General features: G+C 46.6%; 1 protein-coding gene across 4 annotated transcripts in view; it reads left to right on the forward strand.

Annotated features, from left to right (window-relative positions):
* Positions 1 to 1,645: 1,645 nt before the first annotated feature.
* The window catches only part of LOC125409507 (NACHT, LRR and PYD domains-containing protein 1a-like), a 33,934-nt gene continuing 14,887 nt past the window's right edge, over positions 1,646 to 20,692 (forward strand). For 2 of the 4 annotated variants that reach the window (XM_048448598.3, XM_048448604.3), the window contains exons 1-9: positions 1,646 to 1,790; positions 2,039 to 2,283; positions 2,887 to 3,143; positions 4,180 to 4,344; positions 6,275 to 7,937; positions 13,327 to 13,497; positions 14,694 to 14,864; positions 17,973 to 18,062; positions 19,240 to 19,410. In XM_048448598.3, the coding sequence (XP_048304555.3) occupies positions 2,894 to 3,143; positions 4,180 to 4,344; positions 6,275 to 7,937; positions 13,327 to 13,497; positions 14,694 to 14,864; positions 17,973 to 18,062; positions 19,240 to 19,410 (2,681 nt within the window). In that variant the 5' untranslated portion in view covers positions 1,646 to 1,790; positions 2,039 to 2,283; positions 2,887 to 2,893. Of the gene's footprint in view, positions 1,791 to 2,038; positions 2,284 to 2,818; positions 3,144 to 4,179; positions 4,345 to 6,274; positions 7,938 to 13,326; positions 13,498 to 14,693; positions 14,865 to 17,972; positions 18,063 to 19,239; positions 19,411 to 20,692 lie in introns of all 4 variants that reach the window. The other 2 variants (XM_048448600.3, XM_048448599.3) reach the window with 2 other exon arrangements.

Below are 20,692 nucleotides of genomic sequence, written 5' to 3' on the forward strand. Positions count from 1 at the left end.
AGACAGGCAGATCTCTGTGAGTTCAAAACCAGCCTGGTCTATAGATAGAGTTTCAGAACAGCCAGGGCTACACAGTGAAACTCTGTCTCACCAAGAAAGAAGAAGAGGGGGAAGAGGAGATGAGCAAAAGAAAGTCTGTGCTGTTGGGTGATAACAATGTCAAGAAGGAGAATGATGAAAAATTCTAGAAGGGAAGTGTTGCTTCAGAAAGCAGGTAGTAAGTTTCTGACCTGTGGGAAGTCATTCAAAAAGAATAGAGAAGCCAGTGCAAAGGTCCTGGGGTGAGCAAGTTCCTGGTGTGTTCAAGGAATACGAAGGTAGAGCAGATGGCCCACAGCAGAGTGAGTGAGGAGCATAAACTGGGACATAGTGTCAGAAAGGGACAGGGTAGGATGGAGTAGGACAGGTAGAGCCTTGTGACCCACTGAAAGGAACCAGTGTTTCACCCAGAGTGAGATGAAAAGAACAGGAAGGTGTGAGCTAAGAGGTGACCTTAAATATTAGATATGTAACTCTGGATTCAAGACTGAGAGACCAAAAACATCAGCACGGAAAGTTAGGAAGCAGGGGAAGAGATACAAGACACTGGCTGGATCAGCAGTCTCCTTGGGCACAGTGAGAAGGGTCAGATTACAGATCTGTTTACAAGCCAGTATCAGGACTGCAGCAATGGCTCAGTGGGTAAAGCGGCTGCTATGCAAGCATGAGGACCTGTGCTCTGATCCACAGCATCCTCACAGATGCCTGCTGGGCGTGGCTACAAGCTTGTGATCCCAGAGCTCCAGAGGAGGGAACAGGGCGTACCCACGCTGGATGACTAACTAGTTAGACTAGCCAAATCCATAAACTCGCAGCTGAAGGCAAGACTTTGCCTCAGTAAATGAACTGGAGAGCAAGCAAGGACTGTAGCCCTACCAAACCAATGAGCCCACACTCATACAAGCAAGCACTCACCACACACCTGAAAAAGGACGGTGTCAGAGAGAAGTAAAGATTTGGGGAAAGTTCATGGCACAGGAAAAAAAAAAAAGACCCAGTGGGACTAGAGAGATCATTCTGAAGTTAAGGGCACTTCTTGCTGCTCTTCAGAGGACCTGAGTTCACATCACAGCATAGTATAGCACCCACCCCACATCAGGTGGCTAGCTGCCACCTATAACTCCAGCTCCAGGGGAACCCTACACCCTCTTCCAGCTCTCAAATGCACCCACACACATGGAAGACTCACAGACTCACACACATACAAGTAGAATAAAAATAAAAATGTTCGAAGAGAGAAGAGACCCAGTGTTTTAGGCCTAAAGAGCCATTTGCTGAAATGAATAACCCGTGGGTGAGGCATTAGAGGGAAGAGCAGAGAGAGAAAGAGGGGAGGGAAGATCTAGAGTAATCAGACACTGCTTGGCAAACCGTGACATCCCGCATATTAAATGGGCAAACTGCGGCTCTGGGAAGTGAATCCTAAACTCAGGGAGTTGGAGCCTCAGCAAGCCTGGATAAACCTCCTGAGCTGGATCCTCCAACCCAGGACTCATCAGAACTCTAGAAATTTCTAGTGGCAGTCCATGAGAGAAAACAAGTTAAGCGATGTCATTCTCAGTCTGAAAGCCCAGAGATCTGAGGATCTGCCAAAAGACAGAGATCATCTGCGCAGGCTCCTGATGTCTGACTTTGTGGCGAGGAACCAGGGTCACTTTCACTTTCAAAGGATGTGTTTACTGAGGTCTCTGCGATCCACACAGCTGCCTTAGCCTGGGACACACAGCCGTGGGGCACCACAGAAGAGCAAGGTGAGTTGTGGGGCTCCAAACCAAGAGAGGTGAAGAAAGATATTCCCTGGCCAGACTCTACTAAGTGGGTGCTGTGGCAGACGTGAGGCTCCATCCTGAGAACCAGGGTTGGGCCCCACCCTGTGTGGACTCCGAAGGCCAGCTCAAGTGGGTGGTAGGCTGCTGGGTGTTCCCTTATGCCGCATGTGCCTGCATCTGCCACAGCCTGTCCAGGATGCTCCCCTCGCCTGACTTCACTGTTCTTTCAGTTTCCCTGGGTGATTTGTCCTTCCTGCCAGGAAGCTGACTCTGGATTATTACCCCTGAGTGATGTCCTGGACCAGGAGGTTTCTAAAGAGAACTTCAAAGGGGCTAGCCTGGATTCACCTGTGATCTCTGAGTGCCACTGTGGCTGTCCCTCACCACCTCACCTTCTGTCAAGGCTGGAGCTGAAAGACTGACCTCATTAGTGTGGGTTCTAGGAAAAAAAGAAAAAAGTGGGAACCACAAAACAGTGAGTGCCACCCACATGCCATTCCTCCATCTCTCTGCCATCATATCCACTCTGCCTGCTAGCCTCTCTCTAACCTTCTAGACCCTCATTCCTCCACCCTCCCCCACCCTTACTACCTTCATTCTTCCACTTGCTAATCCTCCAGGCTGTCCATCCTCGGGTCCGTATCCTCCCATTCCTCCATCTGTCAATATCCCATCACCCATCCTTCAATCCTCTGATTCCCTCACCCTCTCGTCTCCTTTTTCTTCTATCCTTACATCTTCCAACTCCTCCCACGCCCCATCCTCCTCCTCGCTGCTGTCTGCCACTCTACCTGACTAGACCTGGGCCCTTCCCTTCATCCTCATGATCAGATCTGCAGTGCATCCTTGTGTCTTCTCCTTCCTCTAACTTCCTGCCACTCCTTTTCCCTTCCTACCTCCCAAAACCATCCAAACACGGATAATTTAGACTTTTAAACCTGGGATCTGACGGCTGAATAGAGTTCACCAGGCCCGGAAACATCACCCCAATGAGAGCCTTCCCTTTGCAGGTGGTAAAGGCCGAGGCACTGGGAGACCACTGTCCCTGTGTCCTTACGCCCATCATTCCCATTCCCAGGGCAGACATGTCTGACAGAACCCAGCAACGCTTAACCTACTTCTTGGAGCAAATGAGTAAAGAAGAGCTGAGAAATTTCCAACATCAGCTGTTAAACCAAACGACTTGGCCAGAGGCCAGTGGCACAAAGGTAGCCTCAGGCCTGGTGGCTCAATATGGGAATCACCAGGCCTGGAACATGGCCCTCCACATCTGGAAAAAGATGGGCATGAAGCAGCTTATCAACCAGGCCCAGCAAGAAAAGGACCTGACACTGAGTGAGTACACAAAGGATCCCAACCTTCCCCTCACTATCCCTATCCCTATCCCTATCCCTATCCCTATCCCTATCCCTATCCCTATCCCTATCCCTATCCCTATCCCTATCCCTATCCCTATCCCTATCCCTATCCCTATCCCTATCCCTATCCCTATCCCTATCCCTATCCCTATCCCTATCCCTATCCCTATCACTATCACTATCACTATCATTTACACTATCACATCGCCATCGCTAGCCCTCCTGTCAAGTCTCAGTTGGGGCAAGCTAACCTCCCATCAAAAGAGCTCACAGACTCCATCCTTGGCTGGAACTAGAAGTCTTGCTGGAATCTCTTAGTGAACCCATGAGCTCCACACCTCCTTCTACCCAAATACATTCTCAGGACCCCATGTAGTCCTAATGGGCACTGGGAAGGAGCACTCTGAAGCAGCAACAGGGAGAAGCTGGCATTCAGAAGGGCACTGAGAGGGGTGAAGATGGAGGTGAAGCCAGCTCCTAGGAGGAACACTTGTGTACCGTAGTTATTTGCTAATGAGTTGGGAACTAGACAAAGACAGGTGCCAGTCATGGCCTCACCACCCTGGGTAAGTCATTTCACCTCCTTCTGCCTCTGTGTCTTCACGTGTAAAACAGGAGAGTAAATACCTGCCTTCCTGAGGTCTCTGAGCTAAATGATGATCCACATCATACAGAGTTTAGCAAGTAATAAACGATCTGTATCTACAAGTGCCTTTGATTGCTGCTATTGCTTAATTATTGTTTGTAACCCTGAAAGGCAGAAAAGCATAGCTACAAATGAAGGAGTTAAAGATCAGAGAGGACCAGTGATTCACCTAGAGAAGGCAGAACCAGGGCGGGTGCATGAACTTCATGGCCCCAGATTAGGACCGTATCCCTGCAACACCTGTGAGAGCATTGTTCCACAGAGTCTATGAAAGGGCGTATGGAGGTTTAGCATGAAGAACTTCAGTGTCTCCCCTGGACTCCTGCCTCTTCCTGATAAACACCCAACCACTATCTCATTCCCACAGCCCATGATCCCTCATTCCTCAGTTTCCCGAGCACATCTCACATGGAGTCCTCCAGCCAGCTCGCTTCTATAGGGTTTAGGCCAGACCATCACTCTTCATCTGACCCGATGTCCACGAAGAAAACTTCTGAAAAGAAACGTACCAAGTCCAGGTGCAGAACGAGAGGTGAGCTGAGCTAAGAGTCCTGTGTGGGTCTGTGAGACAGCAGAACATCTCCCACTATGGGAGCCTGGGGTGGGGGTGGGGGGGGCGCTGTGAAAGAAGCAGCCAGAATTCAGAAGTGGGAGGAACAAGGTAGAAATGATCTTTCTGGGCTCTGTGGTGCTGAAATTGCTCTTGTCAGATGGGTTTATTCTAATCTCATTAGCCTCAACCCAAACCCTTGCTTCTTCCTTATTTCAGTGCCGTATTTAGCCTCACTATGCTTCTTCCTCTTCTCGACACAGTACACACCCTTGCCGCTTCCTCCTCTCACCACATCAAAGCAGTCACCTCTGCCCAGAGCAGAAGGGCCAGAGAGACGGTCACTGGTCCAAACTCACGAGTTCTCATCAGCAGAGCCAAGGCTGGGATCTAGAACAATCCTGCATGGGAAAGTGACTTCTTCCCCCACCGTGTTATTGCTGGTAGAAGTCCAGCCCTCTCCCTCTCTTTCTCTTTCCCTTCAGGGCCCATTCTTACCCCAACACACGCCCAGTTCTGGCAGTGGTTGCTCCAGATCACACTCCATTGCCCTCAGATGTTACCGCTTCCTGCGTGATGTGGAACAAGTCAGTAGTACACCACTGTCTCTCATTTCTGTCCTTTCGTTAAAGCCACCGGGAGAGAATAAGACCACTACCACAGTTTTCGAACCAAATTTGAAGCAAGCTTTATCAAATATTGGCCAGGACAATGGATACTGGCCAGGTTTATACCTGGGACTCCCAAAGAATGACAGTGAAATACATTAGTTAGAAACGTAGAAAGGCAACACCCATAAGGCTACATATTTCCTACCTTCATCCAATCAGGGGCAAGAATACATCCTGATGTACTCCCTGCCTACATTCCACCCACCTATGTGTGATCGAGCTCATTGGTTAGGGTTAGGGTTAGGCAACCATAATTGTTTACAGAAGCCAAAGCACATGGCTTATTTTTTTATTTTTTTAAAAAGAAAACAATCTTTTTTCATTTTACATAGCAATACCATTTCCTACTCCCTTCCCTTCTCCCATCCACTCCACCTCCCCCCGCCCAATCCACTCCTAAGAGGGAAAGGCACATTGCTTTGAGGAAGGACCAAGGCCCTCCCTACTATATCTAAATTGAGCAAGGTATCCATCCAGAGAGAATGGGTTCCAAAAAGTCAGTACAAACAGTAGGGATAAATCCTGGTGCCACTGCCAGTGGCCCTGCAGTCTGCCCCAGCCACATAACTATCACCCACATTCAGAGTATCTAGTTTGGTCTTATGCTGGGTCCTTCCCTATCTGGCTGGTGTTGGTGAGCTCCCATTAGCTCAGACACACTGCCTCAGTGGGTGTTCCCATTGTGGTCTTGACCTCTTTGCTCATATTCTCACTCCTTCCACTCTTCAGCTGGACTTTGGGAGCTCAGCCCAGGGCCCTGCTGCAGGTCTCTGCCTCTGCTTTTATCAGTTGCTGGACAAAGGTTCTACCGTCGCTGTAGATTGTTATCTCACATTCACAGAACTTAGGTCCATGGGCAAGTGGGGCTTACAGCTAGAGGCATTTTTGGTTTATAGATTTCTTAAGCACAGTCAATTAAACTTAAAAAAAAAGCTTAACCATCACACTTTGAACTGTGAAGCCAAAAAATAAAAAAATTTTAAAAAATGCCCAAATCATGCTAGGTATGGGGATGCACATATTTAATCCCATCACTTGAAAGGCACAGGAAGATCAATCTCTGTGAGTTCAAGACCAGCCTGGTCTACACAGCAAGTTCCAGGATAGACAGGGCTACATAATGATGCCCCCACCCCATTTTTAAAAATGTCTAAATTTATTTGGTTGTTGGCTAAACGAATGGGTGAATGAACGAACAACTCACTGTTACTTTATGTCCTTTCTTTCTCTTGCTTACTTAGAAACTTCAATAAGAATATGGAAGAACCAGAGAAGAGAGAGCCCTTGCCATACACGGTCCTGGGAAACTGAAGGTTTCCACCAAAAATACACACAGCTGCTACTTTTACAAAAATCTTGCCCCAGAGGCCAGAGGTCCATGGTGAGAGAAGGAGGGCACCAGGACATTAAAGACAGAGGACATCCAATTGTCATCCAAGACTTATTTGGCCCTAGCCCAGGTAGCCAGAAGAAGCCTCAGTTAGTCATATTAGAGGGGGCTGCTGGCATTGGAAAGTCAGTGCTGGCCAGGCAGGTGAGGAAAGCATGGGGGGAAGGCCAGCTCTACAGGGATTGCTTCCAGCATGTCTTCTATTTCAGCTGCAGAGAGCTGGCCCAGTGCAAGCAGCTGAGTCTGGCTGAGCTCATAGAAAAATATGAGAATGTCCACAAGGATCTCATAGAAGAGATCCTGTCTCACCCTAAGAAGCTGCTCTTCATCCTGGATGGCATAGATGAGCCAGCATGGGTCTTGCAGAATCCTAAGTTCTCTCGGCACTGGAGCCAGTCACAGCCAGTGCACACACTGCTGGGCAGTTTGCTGGGGAAATCCTTACTTCCTACAGCTTCCTTGCTGCTCACAGCTCGGACCACAGAACTACACACACTCATTCCTTCCTTGGAGCAGCCACGGTGGGTGGAAGTCCTGGGCTTCTCTGAGTCTGGACGGAAGGAATATTTCTACACATACTTTGCAGAGGAAAGAGAAGCAATTACAGCTTTTACCTTGGTTGAATCAAACCCAGTGCTCTTGACCCTGTGCCTGGTGCCCTGGGTGTCCTGGCTGGTCTGCACCTGCCTGAAGCAGCAGATGGATCAGGGAGAGGACCTCTCACTGACCTCACGGACCACCACAGCCCTCTGCCTGAAATACCTTTCCCAGGCTCTCCCGACTCAGCCCCTGGGACCCCAGCTCAGAGGGCTCTGCTCACTGGCTGCTGAAGGGATCTGCAGAAAAAAGAGTCTGTTCAGTGATAAGGACCTCAGGAAACAGAAGGTACCTGGGTCTGTCATCTCCACTTTCATGAACACGGGTGTCCTTCAGAAGCAGCCTAAGTCTACCAACTACAGCTTTGCCCACCAGTGTCTCCAGGAGTTCTTTGCAGCCATGTCCTGTGTCTTGAGTTACGAAGAGGAAAAGGACAACTGTGAAAACTTTAAAACTGTAGAAAAGCTGATAGAAGTCTATGGAAGACTTGACCTGGTTGAGGCGCCTGCCATGCGCTTCCTGTGTGGCCTTTTGAGTGACCAGGCAATGGATAAGATGGAGACCATCGTCACCTGCTGGCTGCCTCTGGAGAGGAGGTGGGAGCTGCTCAAGAGGGTCCTGGAGGAAGCCCACCTCCAACACTCGTATTCACTTGGATTGCTCCACTGTCTGTATGAGATTCAGGATGAGGACCTCCTGACACAGGCAATGCACAATTTTCAAGGAACAAGGGTTCATGTCCAGACAGATATGGCACAGCCAGGATTCCAGGCAGACGTGAAGCAGCTGGTGATTCAGACAGATGTGGAGCTTATGGTGGTCACTTTCTGCATTAAGTTCTGCCACCAGGTGAAGGCACTTCAGCTGGACAGGGGTGGACATCAGGGACAAGCGCTGAAGGTCCCCAGGCTGATTCTGTGAGTATCTACACATGCCTCTCCCTCCACCTTCTCTGTATGTGGCATGAGGCCACACATTCTGAGCAGCAGGAACACTCTCAGCTGGTTCAAGAGGGTATAGAATACAAGTCTCCAGGGACACCAAGCCGCCAACCTGACCACCTGTCTAATTCACCTATGATCCTCCATGGCTGACTGTTGATGGGGCCTTGAACTGCTGTCTTTCCCTCTGACTATGTAAGGACCCATCTTTTCTGCTGCACAGGCTCATTGTTATGCTGACCTTCACCTTGCCTGGACCCTCCAGCAGCATCAGAGGGTCCACAGCTTCTACTCCCCTCTCTTAACACGCTTTGTCTCTGAGAAACTGCTCATTCAGCTTCTGCAGGCAATATGCTCCCCCCCCATGACAATGACCTTGGTCCTGAGATCTTCCCCATCAATGTGTGTGTGTGTGTGTGTGTGTGTGTGTGTGTGTGTGTGTGTTCTTATCTTTCTCTACAAAGCTGACTTACTTGTGTCAGTGATGCCAGTGTGGCCCTTAGCACTCAACCTAAATAATCCCTATCCACCCTCTATTCCTAGCAGCATGGTGGATTTCCCTTCCCAGGCCCCATGCCTTTGTGCAATAGTGAGTAGCAGTAGTGAGTACTCAATATCAGTACTCAGTATCAGTGGTTACTCAATATCGGATGCCCATTGAGTCATTCCAAAAATATTCATTAAGCATTTATTTTATGACAGGCCCAATCACAAAAAAAAAAAGAAAATACAACTGCTACCCTAAGACCTCACAATTTGGGAGGAAAAGCAGTCCTGTACTCTAATTGCCATTTGGAATGACACCTGCCATGGTCACCCACAAACAAGGCACTGCAGAAGAGAATGTTGACAGAAGTGGACCAGAAAGGGAAAGAGTCTCAGAGGAATAATGATTTGGGTTTGGGCTTGTTTTCAGTCTTCTATTTCCACATTTTCAAGCTTCTTCTCATGATAAAACCCACATTCCAGCTGGACTTGCCGACATAGGGTTGTCATTCCATTACTCAGAAGGCCAAAGCTCAAAAATAGCTGAAATTTAGACGTTTGAGACTTTAGAATTTAGACTTTTGAATTTAGAAGTTGAGAAGTTGAGCAATAGAGAGAAAAAAACTCACTTTAGAAATAAAAAATTGATTTAAATGTAGTAGAGTGACTATTCGAGAACAGAAAAGTGGTGAGGAGAGGAGAGGATGAAATGCGTTAAAGAGAATAAATGCAGTCAAAGAATATTTATATAACACACACATATATATACACATGAAGGTGGCTCAATGAAATGACTTTCATTTTTATTTGATTATTGTCTTAGTAAGGGTTATTGTTGGAGTTTCCTATCTTGCCCAGTTCCCGCAATCGTTAAGTCCCAAAGAAATTACACAGAGGTCTACATTAGTTATAAACTGATTGACCCATTAGCTCAGGCTTCATATTAACTCTTATAACTTATATTAGCCCATTATTCTATGTTGACTGGGGTTTCTGTCCTGCCCAGTTCCCACAGTCGTTAAGTCCCAAAGAAATCACACAGAGGTCTACATTAGTTATAAACTGATTGGGCCAGTATCTCAGGCTTCTTATTAACTCTTACAATTTATATTAGCTCATTATTCTTATCGTGTTAGCCACATGGCTTAGTACCTTTTTCAGCGAGGCAGTCACATCTTGCTTGGTCTGTGGCCAGGTCAGGACTGTGGGAAGAGCTTCCTTCCCAGAATTCTCCGGTTCTCATTGACCTGCCTCTGCTTCCTGTCTGAATGTCCCGCCTATACTTCCTGCCTGGCTACTGCCCACAGAAGAAGCAAGATGTGACTGCCTCACTGAATAAGGTACCGAGCCACGTGGCTAGCATAGACAAAAATAATGGGTTAATATAAGTTATAAGAGTTAATAAAAAGTCTGAACTACTAGGCTAATCAATTTATAAGTAATGTAGACCTCTGTATGATTTCTTTGGGACTTAACGACTTGCAGGAACTGGGCAGGACAGAAAACCTCACCAACAAGGGTTTATTTTGCTGTGATGAAACACTAAGACAAAAGGCAACCTAGGGAGGAAAGAATTTACTTAAGCTTACACTTCCACATCACAGGTCATCATGAAGAGAGACAATACAGGAACTCATGTCAGACAGGAACTGAAGCAGGGGCTGTGGAGGAACAAGGTGTACTGTATTGCTCAGTATGACTTGCTCACCTCACGTTCTTATACATCCAGGACCACCACCATCCCCGGGGTGACACTGCCCACAGTGAGCTGGGCTCTCCCACATCAATCATCAATTTAAAAAAATAAATGCCCAGTAGACGTGCTTGCAAACAAAATGATGGAGACCTTTGCTCAACCGAGATTCTTCTTTGCAGATAATTCTAGCTTGTTTCAAGGCACTGCCTATCCAAATGATGAGGTTTGTTTCTTGGAAGTAGCCAAAAGGTGGAACCTGTTTTCTAATCCAATCTGTTAGTCTGTGTCTTTTTATGGGGATATGAGACCTAGATTTGTAGATAGAAATTAGTTCAATTTTATTTTATTATGGAATGTTTTTCTTTCTTCAATGATTATGATTGATAGTTTTGCTGGATATAGTAGTATGGGCTGGCATCAGTGGTCTTGTAGAGTTTATATAACATCTATACAGGACCGTCTGGTTTTCTAGGTCTCCAATTAGAAGTCAGATGTTATTCTAACGAGCCTGCCTTTTTATGTGACTTGGTCTTTTTCCCTTGCAGCTTTGATATTCTTTCTTCAACCTGTACATTTAGTGTTTTGATCATTGGAAGTTCTTGTCCAGTCCTATCTGTTTAGTGTTCCATAGTGTTTTTTGCATCTTGATAGGCACCTCCTTCTTTAGATTGAGGAAATTTTGTTCTTTGTTTTTGTTTTTAAAACATTCCCTTTGCCTTTGATCTGGATTTCTTCTCCTTTCTCTAGTCATAGGTTTGGTGTTTTCATCATGTGCTGGGTTTCCTGGAAGTTTCGTGCCTGGATCTTTTAGATTTAACATTTTCATTGACTGAGCTATTCATTTCTTCTACCTTGTCTTCAAGACCTAACATTCTCTTGTCCATGTCTTGTACTCTTTTGATGAGGCTTACTTTGGAGGTTTTTGTTTGACATCCCGAATTTTTTTTCATTTCCACTTTTATTTCAGTCTGGGTTTTCTTTAATGTTTCTATTTATTTGCTAAATTCTATTTTCATGTCTTATTCTTATTGTTGCACTCAACTTGTTTTCACGGTCTTCATTAAGGCATTTATTCAAATTCTCTTTAAGGTCCTTGAACATATTCATAATTGTTATTTTGAAGGTCTTGTCTTGTGCTTCAGCTAAACTGCATTTCTCAGGCCCATTGAAGGGTTGCTGGCTTCTGGAGGAGGCATATTCTCTTGCCTGTTCATGTTTATTGTTTAGCACTAAATTCTATACATCTGAAATTATATTTGAGATGCTTCTAGGTATAGCTATCTGGTCTTGTCTTTGTTGGAGGTAAGTTGTGTTCTGTGATCGCTGTTGCCTACTCTCAGTCCTAGGCTGATATGGTCATTGTGGGGTCCCTGGTAGAGAGTGTTTCTGCCATTAGGTGGATGATACAAAGGGATGGAGAACAACGAGAAACAAAGACTGAGAGAAGCATCAGGAAAAAGCTAGTGGGACCTTTAGTCTGCACCAAGATGTGGAGTCCCCAGGGAATGAAGGTGGGGTGGGAGAAGAGACTCCTGCAGACCTGCTTAAGTCTGGAAAGACTAGCAAGGAGGACAGGAAGAATAGTAAAAGCTATCTACCTATGTCCCAGTTCAGTGTAGCCACTGGATCCCTGTTGAAAGCATTTCTGTGGGTCACTGATGACATAAAGACGTGGGGCTAAGCTAGGATGAAAGGCTTGGAAGTCTGTGGGAAAGAGCGAAGGGGATCTAGGATCAGCACCAAGAAGTGGAGTCCCCAGGGAATGGATGTGGGGTGGGAAGAGGGGCTCCTGCAGGCAGAATGACAAATAAGTACACTGCAATATCCTGTCATCCTCATGAGTCTTCTGAGTAGCAGGGACCCCTGTGGTCCAGGCTTTTGCAACTAAGTAGACTGAGTTAGGCACAGCTTGGGGTGCAGGCAGCTGTCTGGTCACCTCTGCATGGCTCTATACACTGCGCAGGTGGTGGGATGAATTACCCTTGGGAACAAATTGGGACACACTAGGTCAAAGAGTTAACTTACTTCAGTTAACTAGAGAACAGAAATAGCTGTCTGAAGTGTGGGATCAACCTTGAGTCACTGAAGCCTGCAACTAACAAGCTTGATAAAGGAGTATGTAAAAATTGAGAAATTAATCAAACAGGAGTTACACAGGGCAGAATCTACTCCAACACTCCAGAATTCTCTCCTACTCAGCCTGCAGACATTCTCTCCCGAGACATTCCCTTTGTTCTCTCCATGGAACTTCTCTGTGGTCTTCTATTCTTGGAAAGGGATGGGGTCCATGTAAACCAACATGGCCATCATGTTTACGACCATACTCAACATCCCATCACAGAATCTCCCTCAACCACCTCTCCTGAATGCTCCACTTCCCATCTCCAGCTTACCTATATGGCCACTGTGACTCCAGAATTCTATACCAAAAGGAAACAGGTATATACATGTCAAAGAAAATAAGACTGAACTACCAATGTCTTCCTCTGTGCCAGGTTCTGTACAGGTAATACACTGGTATTATAAAGAAAAGATGCCACCCATCTGTCCATGCCCTCGAGGAACACCTAGACTGAAATGGAAACAGAACACAAAACAAGCCCACAGCATGCTATGCTAAAGACCGTAGATGAGGAACAGCACAGATAAAGGACCAAGATGCTAGGGAAGAAGAGTAGGCGTAGAGGTTGGTCGGTCCTGAGGCTGGCACATTGAAACTGTCTTAGTCTGTGTTCTATTGCTGTAAAGAGATGCCATGACCTCAGCAAGTCATAAAAGAAAGCACATTGACTTGGGGCTGGCTTACACTCAAGGGTTTAGTCCATTATTATCATAGCAGAAAGCATGGTACGTGTAGACAGACATGGTGCTGGAGAAATACCGGAGAGCTCTACATCCAGATCTGAAGGTAGCAGGAAGAGAGAGACACTGGGCCAGGCTTCAGCATTTGAAACCCCAAAGCCCACCCACAGTGACACACTTCCTCCAACAAGGCCACACCTCCTAATAGTATCACTCCCTGGTAACCAAGAATTCAAATCTGTGAGCTTTGGGGAACATTCTTGTTCAAACCTCCACAGAGGCCTTGGAGTCAGGATAGAATCTCACTGTGGAGTGTGTGTCTGTCCACTTCAGACTATGCATATGTAATTCACATCCCTCCTTTCCCTCTCTTTCCCTCAGGTCTAGGTGGACCCCAATCACTAATGCCAGTTGGCAGGTTTTCTTCTCCACTCTTGAGTTCACAGGAAGCCTGGAGGAGCTGGACCTAAGTGGGAATCCAATGAGCTACTCTGCAGTGCAGAGTCTCTGTAGGATGCTGAGACATGCTAAATGTCACCTAAAGACATTGTGGTGAGTCTGCCCTGGATTCTCCCCTGAATGGCAGGAGAACAAAGACAAAAACTGAGTCTAGGGTGAGGCTTGGGATTCATCAAACATTCACTGAACCTATTTGACCACATTCATGATACCAGACTTGCTATTGAAACAAACAAATGGGATTTCTTGGGGATCCTGAAAGACTAACATTCAGCAAGGACCCCCACTAGCTATTGCTAACAACAGGCCCATGAGGGCTCCAGTGAAGCAAACATCCTGAGGAAGTGGCTGCAGGAGAACTGAGGAGTACAGAGGAGGAGGCTAAATGAAGCAGAGGGAAGAAAGCTCCAGGCCAGGGAATGGCATCCCCACTTCCTCCTCCTCTCTGCACTTGTAACCACCTTCTACTCTATGGACTCCATCTTTACTAGGGTTTCACTTGACAAGTGAGATCACGCCCTAGTCTATGTCTTCATAGACTATTTCACTTTTGCATGGTTCTTGGGAAACACTAGTGGGATGCTGTGGATTTCACAGAGCTTGGCCCTCCTTGACACAACAGCAACAGAGGAGTAAACCTCTAATTATATACCATTGATACTGCAGCTCAGCTACGGGACACATAGAATTTTCCACCCTGATAAGACATGGAAAGGCAGAGATGTAGCACAGATGCCAACTGCAGACAAGGCCCTGGCCTGAGCAACGCATACTCCAGATCCCAATATATACTGGGGAGCCCAAAACAGGCTCTCAGGTCCAAACAAACCTGCCATACTCTCTTTCACCTTCTATTCTTATGCAAGAAGCTCATTGGTTTATTGCCTGGCCTATCAATGATCTTAATATTTAAACTACCTAAACATCCTATATTCATTGTCTCTGGTTATTTAGCTAGGTCAATGTAGCCTATTAAACTTGGGTATACAATGTAGGCCAATTAAACTCTGATGTACACATTGGACATTGGATAAATTATATGTGTATAGTTAATGTGGTGGATAGGAGGATTGGTGTAAATCTTACTAGGAGTGAGAAGCAAAGGTGGTTTGCATCCTCAGGGACAACTTAGGTACAAAAGGAAAACTAAAACTTTGAGAGTTTCTACAAGCCAGGGAAGCCCCGATTTCCCTTTAATGAGGACTTGCAGGTACCAGAAAGGGAGACCCAGTCCCCACTATCCAGAGAAGCGAACTCTCAGCAAATGACAGAGTGCATCTCTCCTGCAGGCTGGTCAGCTGTGGCATCACAGCCAGCAGCTGTGAGGATCTGGCCTCTATGCTGAGCACCAACCGCAGCCTGACTGAGCTGGATCTGCAGCTGAATGACCTGGGCGACCAAGGGGTGAGACTGCTGTGTGAGGGGCTCAGGAATCCTGCCTGCAACCTCACAATCCTGAGGTAAGACTCTGGGGGAGTCTCTTCTACCAGAAGACCAGGGAGGGCAGAAGATGGGGTACCAGAGGATCTGATGTGGAAAAGAAAAGAACAGATAATGCATAGTCAGCCTGGCTCCTGACCAGTTTCTGCCACTTATACCGTGGCTTAGCAAGTCCCTGTGTTTCCCAACTTAATTTCCTCATCTATTATGTGGTAGTGTCATATTAGTGATATAAAATATACATGTGTATAAACAAATATAATAACAGTTGGGCAGCCGGGTACTGTGGAATCATATTTATTAATGAGGCTGCAGGTTGTCAGCACGGGTGGGGCAAAGATGCCCCACTTACTCCTTGCCCCTCACCCCTTGCTGCCTGCAACAGACAAAGGAACAAGGGAGCTGACCCTTCCCCTTACCAGCTACAGCACTCAGGAAAGTGTGCCCAGCTCCTCGCCTGGGTAGCACAGTAGAACTGACTCTGTTGGTAGAGGGAGAGGTGTGCTAGCCCTGAGGATGGAAGAATGGGATCCACAGCTCCATCATCTGTCATGTGGTAGTGAGGGCAAAGGAAGGATGCCCTCTGCTCTTGCCCCTACCACCTTTGGTGGGTGAGGGAATTGTCCCTCCCCCTTACCATTGGCAGCACTTGGGCAAGTGGGCTCTGCACCTCACCTGGGCAGCACAATAGAGCTCACCCTATTGACTGGGGTGCAGATTAGCCAGCCCTATAAAGGTGAACATGGGCGATCTGGACGCTCCCTCATCTGTCATATAGTAGTGTAGGCAGAGAGAGATGCCCTCCCCACACAGTGGGAGAGTTGACCTTGAGGCTGGACCTGGCTGGTGTAGGTGTAGATGTCCGAGGGCCAATCCTGAGGGCATGAAAGCAGGAGAAATGGCCCCACCCCTTGCTCATTGCTGCAAGAGGTGAACTAGCCAGGGCAAGCTGGAGAGCTCACCCTGGTGGTGAGGACAAGGGAGAGCTGACAGGCTGACCAACTCTGATAGAACCCAGCCCCGAACCAGGGTTATGAGTTGGCCCAGCACAACATCCATCCCATCTGTGATTTACTGGAGCATGTGAGGAGACTGGTCCTGTAGACACAAAGCTGCAGGGTCCACAGCACAGGGCAACAACAGGATAGCCAAGAGGAGTTCCAGTGAGGCCCCAGCATCGATAGTGGAGCAGAAACCAGAGGCCTCGAACCAGACCAATGATTCTTTGCAATGAACACTTGCAAGTAAAGATGTATGGATAAAGGGGTAAATTGTGACTCACTGTGTCACCCTAAAGTATGCATGATGAGATTTATTTTCCTTTTTTTTATTTACTCCTAAATTTTATTCTATTTTCGGAGGGAGGTTGCAAGGTCAGAGGGTAGATACAAAGGTACGGGAAAATGAATGGAATCGAGATGCATGATGTGAAAGACACAAAGAATAAATTAAAAGAAAGCTAAAAAGGAGGCCGCATGTTCACAGGGTTTCACTTTGCTCCATGGTAGCTCATTCATTCATTCCTTCATATCAGGCCCCTGTGTGCCCAGCACTGGTCCAGGTCCGAGGGATCCAGACACAAGCACACATGACTCTGTCCTCTGGAAGCTGGGTGGGAAGAGACAGACATAGATCACCTGTGATCACGTGATCCAGCATTGACACGCTCTGCTGGATGTTGTGGACTCAATAGTATTGTGAGAGTGTAATGCTGTGGGAGGGGAGACTGCACGGAAGGGTCCATGGGGGCTTCTCTGAGGCCAACCTGGGGACAGCCGACAAAAGCAGAGTAGGGGAAGACCCTGAGACAAAAGGAGGCCAAAGGCCTGGGCAAACTTAGAGCCTTGAAGGGGCTTGAGTCGGCCCTGTGTGACTGAAATGGGAGTTGTCTCTGTGCCATAGATTTGCATGCAAACTAGGAATGCTTCCCTCCTGAATGTCCTTCTCTACTTCCATGCATCCAGGTTCCTCTCCCTTCCCCAGTTTGAGCTAGAAGAACACTCCCTACAGTTCCTGGCCAGAGTCCTCTGGTGCTTACATTTGGCAGAGGGTCCAAGTAGGCTATGCCCTGTGGCTTTCACCACCAGGACCACCACTTCTACTCTGAAACCCAAGAGAGCAGTCAGAGCAGGGTATGGTGCTGGAGTCTGCTTTTGGCCTCTCTTTGGAAGATGGCCCATCCAGCTTACACCCCGACTCTCTCCCACCTGCTGATGAGCCTTTCCGGGGGAGCCTCTGCCACAGGTCTGCTCTCAGGACACATCTCGGTGACTTGTCAAATCTTAGCTGCCTCCTTCACTCCTGGAGATAGGAACAAACTTCAGCTTCAATGGCTCCGTCTCCTTCCCCAGAGAGAACAGCCCATAGGGCAGGAATGGTGACATTGCACAGCCTCTTGCAAGTGTGGAAGTCTTTCCTCTCCTGCTTGTCCTTGCTTCACAGCGGGCTGAGAGGCAGTGATGGTGTCCCTGGTTATGGACATGGAGGCCCAGGGAAGGTGGCATTTCTCCTAAACCAACAGAAGCTCTGGAAGTTGAAGGCTGAACGCAATCCAGGGTCTGGGATGTGGCTCGATAGAGAGCACCCATGTGTGAGAACAAGACTTCCATCTCCAGCACTGAAATGGGGGTAAAGGAGTGGGACAGAGATTCTCTCCGTCTAGCAGGATTCTCACAAAATCCTAGAATACAGATATTCTATATTCTCTTTAAACAACTGTCCAGAGTCCCTTCTGTGACAAAGTCACAACCCCAACCACTGGGATGCTGATGGCTGCCAATAAGAACCACCTCATCCAGTCATGTCCCCTTCCTAGGATGGTCCATATCTAGAGTCTGACCCATGTAGAAGTATAAAAAGTCAACTCTAGACAGTTCCAAAGGCCATCATCCCAGTTCAGATATGCCTGTGATCTGGCTAAGACCTCACTGACACCACATCATGACCACATCTGTCTCTCTCCATGGCAACTGGCCTCTCCTCTCTATCCTGGTGTTAGTCAAAGAACACACCCCAATAAGCTCCCTCACTGGCTTTATCTCATAACTAATTCTGAGGAACCTGACTGTGATAGTCTTTCATGCTCCCTAGTGTATCCCAGGACAATATGGCTTCCCTTGTGCTTGCAGGCTGAACTCGAGCTCTCTGAATGACCAGGTGATGGCAGAACTTAAGGCTCTGAAGGCAGAGAATCCCAAGCTGCTCATCGAGAGCACACGGTAAGGAGTGACCCAAACTGAGATCCTAGGTCTGGTCTAGAGCTCAGAGATGAGGAAACAGCCCTGGGGTGGCAGGAGAGACAAATCAAAACAGGAAGAAACCAGGAAACCATAGCAACTATCATGAGGTAGGTTGTCTTGATTTCATTTGCGCTGGTTTTATTCATTTGGTTCTTGGTGAAAATGGGATCATATAGCCTGCCTCTTAAGTCCCTCCATGGGAAATTGAGAAGATTAAAAAAAAAAAAAACAAAGTAAATGAGTGAGAGTCCTTTGGGCACAGCATAGTGTCATAAGTGGCCACCAGTTCCACAGTGAACCCAGAACACTGGAGCAATGAAGTCACACATGGGAGACAAAGACACAGGCCTTTGGTATTGCAGCCAGAAGACCAGCTTTCAAGGCTGCTTCAGGGTGGTAAAGGAAATGACACAGAGTAGCGAAGGCTTCAGGAAACCTTTTTGTTTGAAGGTCTTTAGGAAAGGAACGCACGCATTCTGGTGGTAACTTTCTTTAGTCTCTCATTTGCTCTCTTTTCCCATCTAGACTCTATTTTCTCCCGATGACCTCAGGCTCTTCTTTATCTCAACAGCTATATACAATCAACAGGAGTTACATTTTAAGGTCACATTTCAGTAAATGATATGAAACCTAGCCATCCTGATACATCCAATTAATAAATCTCAACTTCTTAATTGATTATAAACTGCAGCTGGAAATAAAGAATCATTCATTACATTATCTAACATTTTGTGCTTAGCGAAAATGCCAGGCTTTCTAGAAGTGTTTATATAAAAAGAGCCGTGTTGTAAATGCTTTGGTAGGAACCTAGATTTGCCTTAATTTCTTAATATGAGTTCACTAGGGCATTCACTAGGGCATTCACTAATAACACACTAAAAATAAAAGTGGTTGACTTTTTTTGTTGTTGCTGCTTTGGTTTTGTTTTTGTTTTCATTTGTTTTGTTGTTGTTGGGTTGTTTTGGTTTGGTTTGGTTTGGTTTTGGTTTTTGGAGACAGGGTTTCTCTGTAGCTTTGGAGCCTATCCTGGAACTAGCTCTTGTAGACCAGGCTGGCCTCAAACTCACAGAGATCTGTCTGCCTCTGCCTCCCAAGTGCTGGAATTAAAGGTGTGTACCACCACTGCCCAGCTGAGATCTCACATCTTAACCCACAGGCAGGAAGCAGAGAGGGAACCGGAACAGCAAGAGTCTTTGAAACGGCTAAGCCCACCCCCCAGTGTTGTTCTCCTTGCTCCAAGCCCACTGCTCCCAGACAGCACCACCAGCTGGAGACCAAGTGTTCAGTGCTACAGACTATGGGGGACATCTCACTCAAACTGCCATAGGTATTAAAAGCATGCGCCACCACTACCTGGCAAAAGTGTTTTTAATCTTGAAATATATTTTCTTATCCTGTCTGTAGCTTATTTCTGTTTGCTTGTTTGTTTGTTTTCTGAGACAGGGTTTCTCTATGTAGCCCTAGCAGTACTAAAACTTGCTCTGTAGACCAGACTGACCTTAACTCAAAGAGCTCTGCCTTCTTCTGCCTCTGCTTCTCAAGTGCTATGATTAAAGGTGTGTGCTACGGCCACCCAGCATATGTGTAACTTCTGATTACCTCAGAACACCTACAGTCCTCATTAGGCATTACAGAGTCAAGTTATTTTCTGTAGACCAGTCAAACTGAGGTCAGGAATGGATGCAAGGACTAAATCATTCCCCAGCTAAATCACTGGACATTTTTGTATTTACAACCTATCCAGAGGGCTCAGTATGTCCTTAGAAACTAGACTGCTATTTCTGCGAGTGTCTATCCTAAAATCCATTAGCAAGACAGCCTGGTCTTAATCTAAAGTTACTTTGAAACCTTAAATTAGTCATTTAGAGTTGGGGAGATGCAACCGTTTTCTTATGTCAGCCTAAGCTCTGAATTTAAACAGTTCTCAGGAAATTAAAATTCCTGACTAGTATAGAAATTCTTTGTATTGAATTTATTCATCAAACTCTGTGCAAGTTAACATTATAGATGTAAAATAAGTAATACAGCTTAATGAGGGGTCATCTTTTAGATAGTCCACAGAATAAATGCCCACAAGATTGAGATGTAACCATGAGCTTGCATGTACGCATTACATGAGAACACTCATTACAGTACAGATATTGAGGAGATTTCACAACTGTTTTTGCACATGTTAAACTACAGACAGAAGCAAACAGTATTCATAGTCAGTGGCCTTGTAAGCCTTACCTGAAATGGGCTTCTGCCATCAGAGAATTATTTATCTGGTGGGTTGATATCTGAATTATTAATTGTCATCTGCTACATTATGCCATGGACCATGGCAATTTGGGATTGGGAAGCTCACTGGTTAGAGAACTCTCTGCTCTTAAAAAGGACTCAGGTTCAGTTCTCAGCACCCAAATGGTGGTTCACAACCATCTGCAACTCCAGTTCAGAGCATCCAAGGCCCTCTTCTGGCCTCCGTGGTCACCAGGCACGCATGAACTACACATACACATGTGCAGACAAACAATCATACACACAAAATTAAAAAGGAGCCACAGCTTCTCAAAGCCCACTCCAGACCAATTGATTTAGAATCTGGGAGTGAACCAGCTTTCGTCAAT

The sequence above is a fragment of the Myodes glareolus genome, chromosome 9 (assembly GCF_982192425.1).
Source record: "Myodes glareolus chromosome 9, mMyoGla1.1, whole genome shotgun sequence".
In the NCBI taxonomy this organism is placed as follows: Eukaryota; Metazoa; Chordata; class Mammalia; order Rodentia; family Cricetidae; genus Myodes; species Myodes glareolus.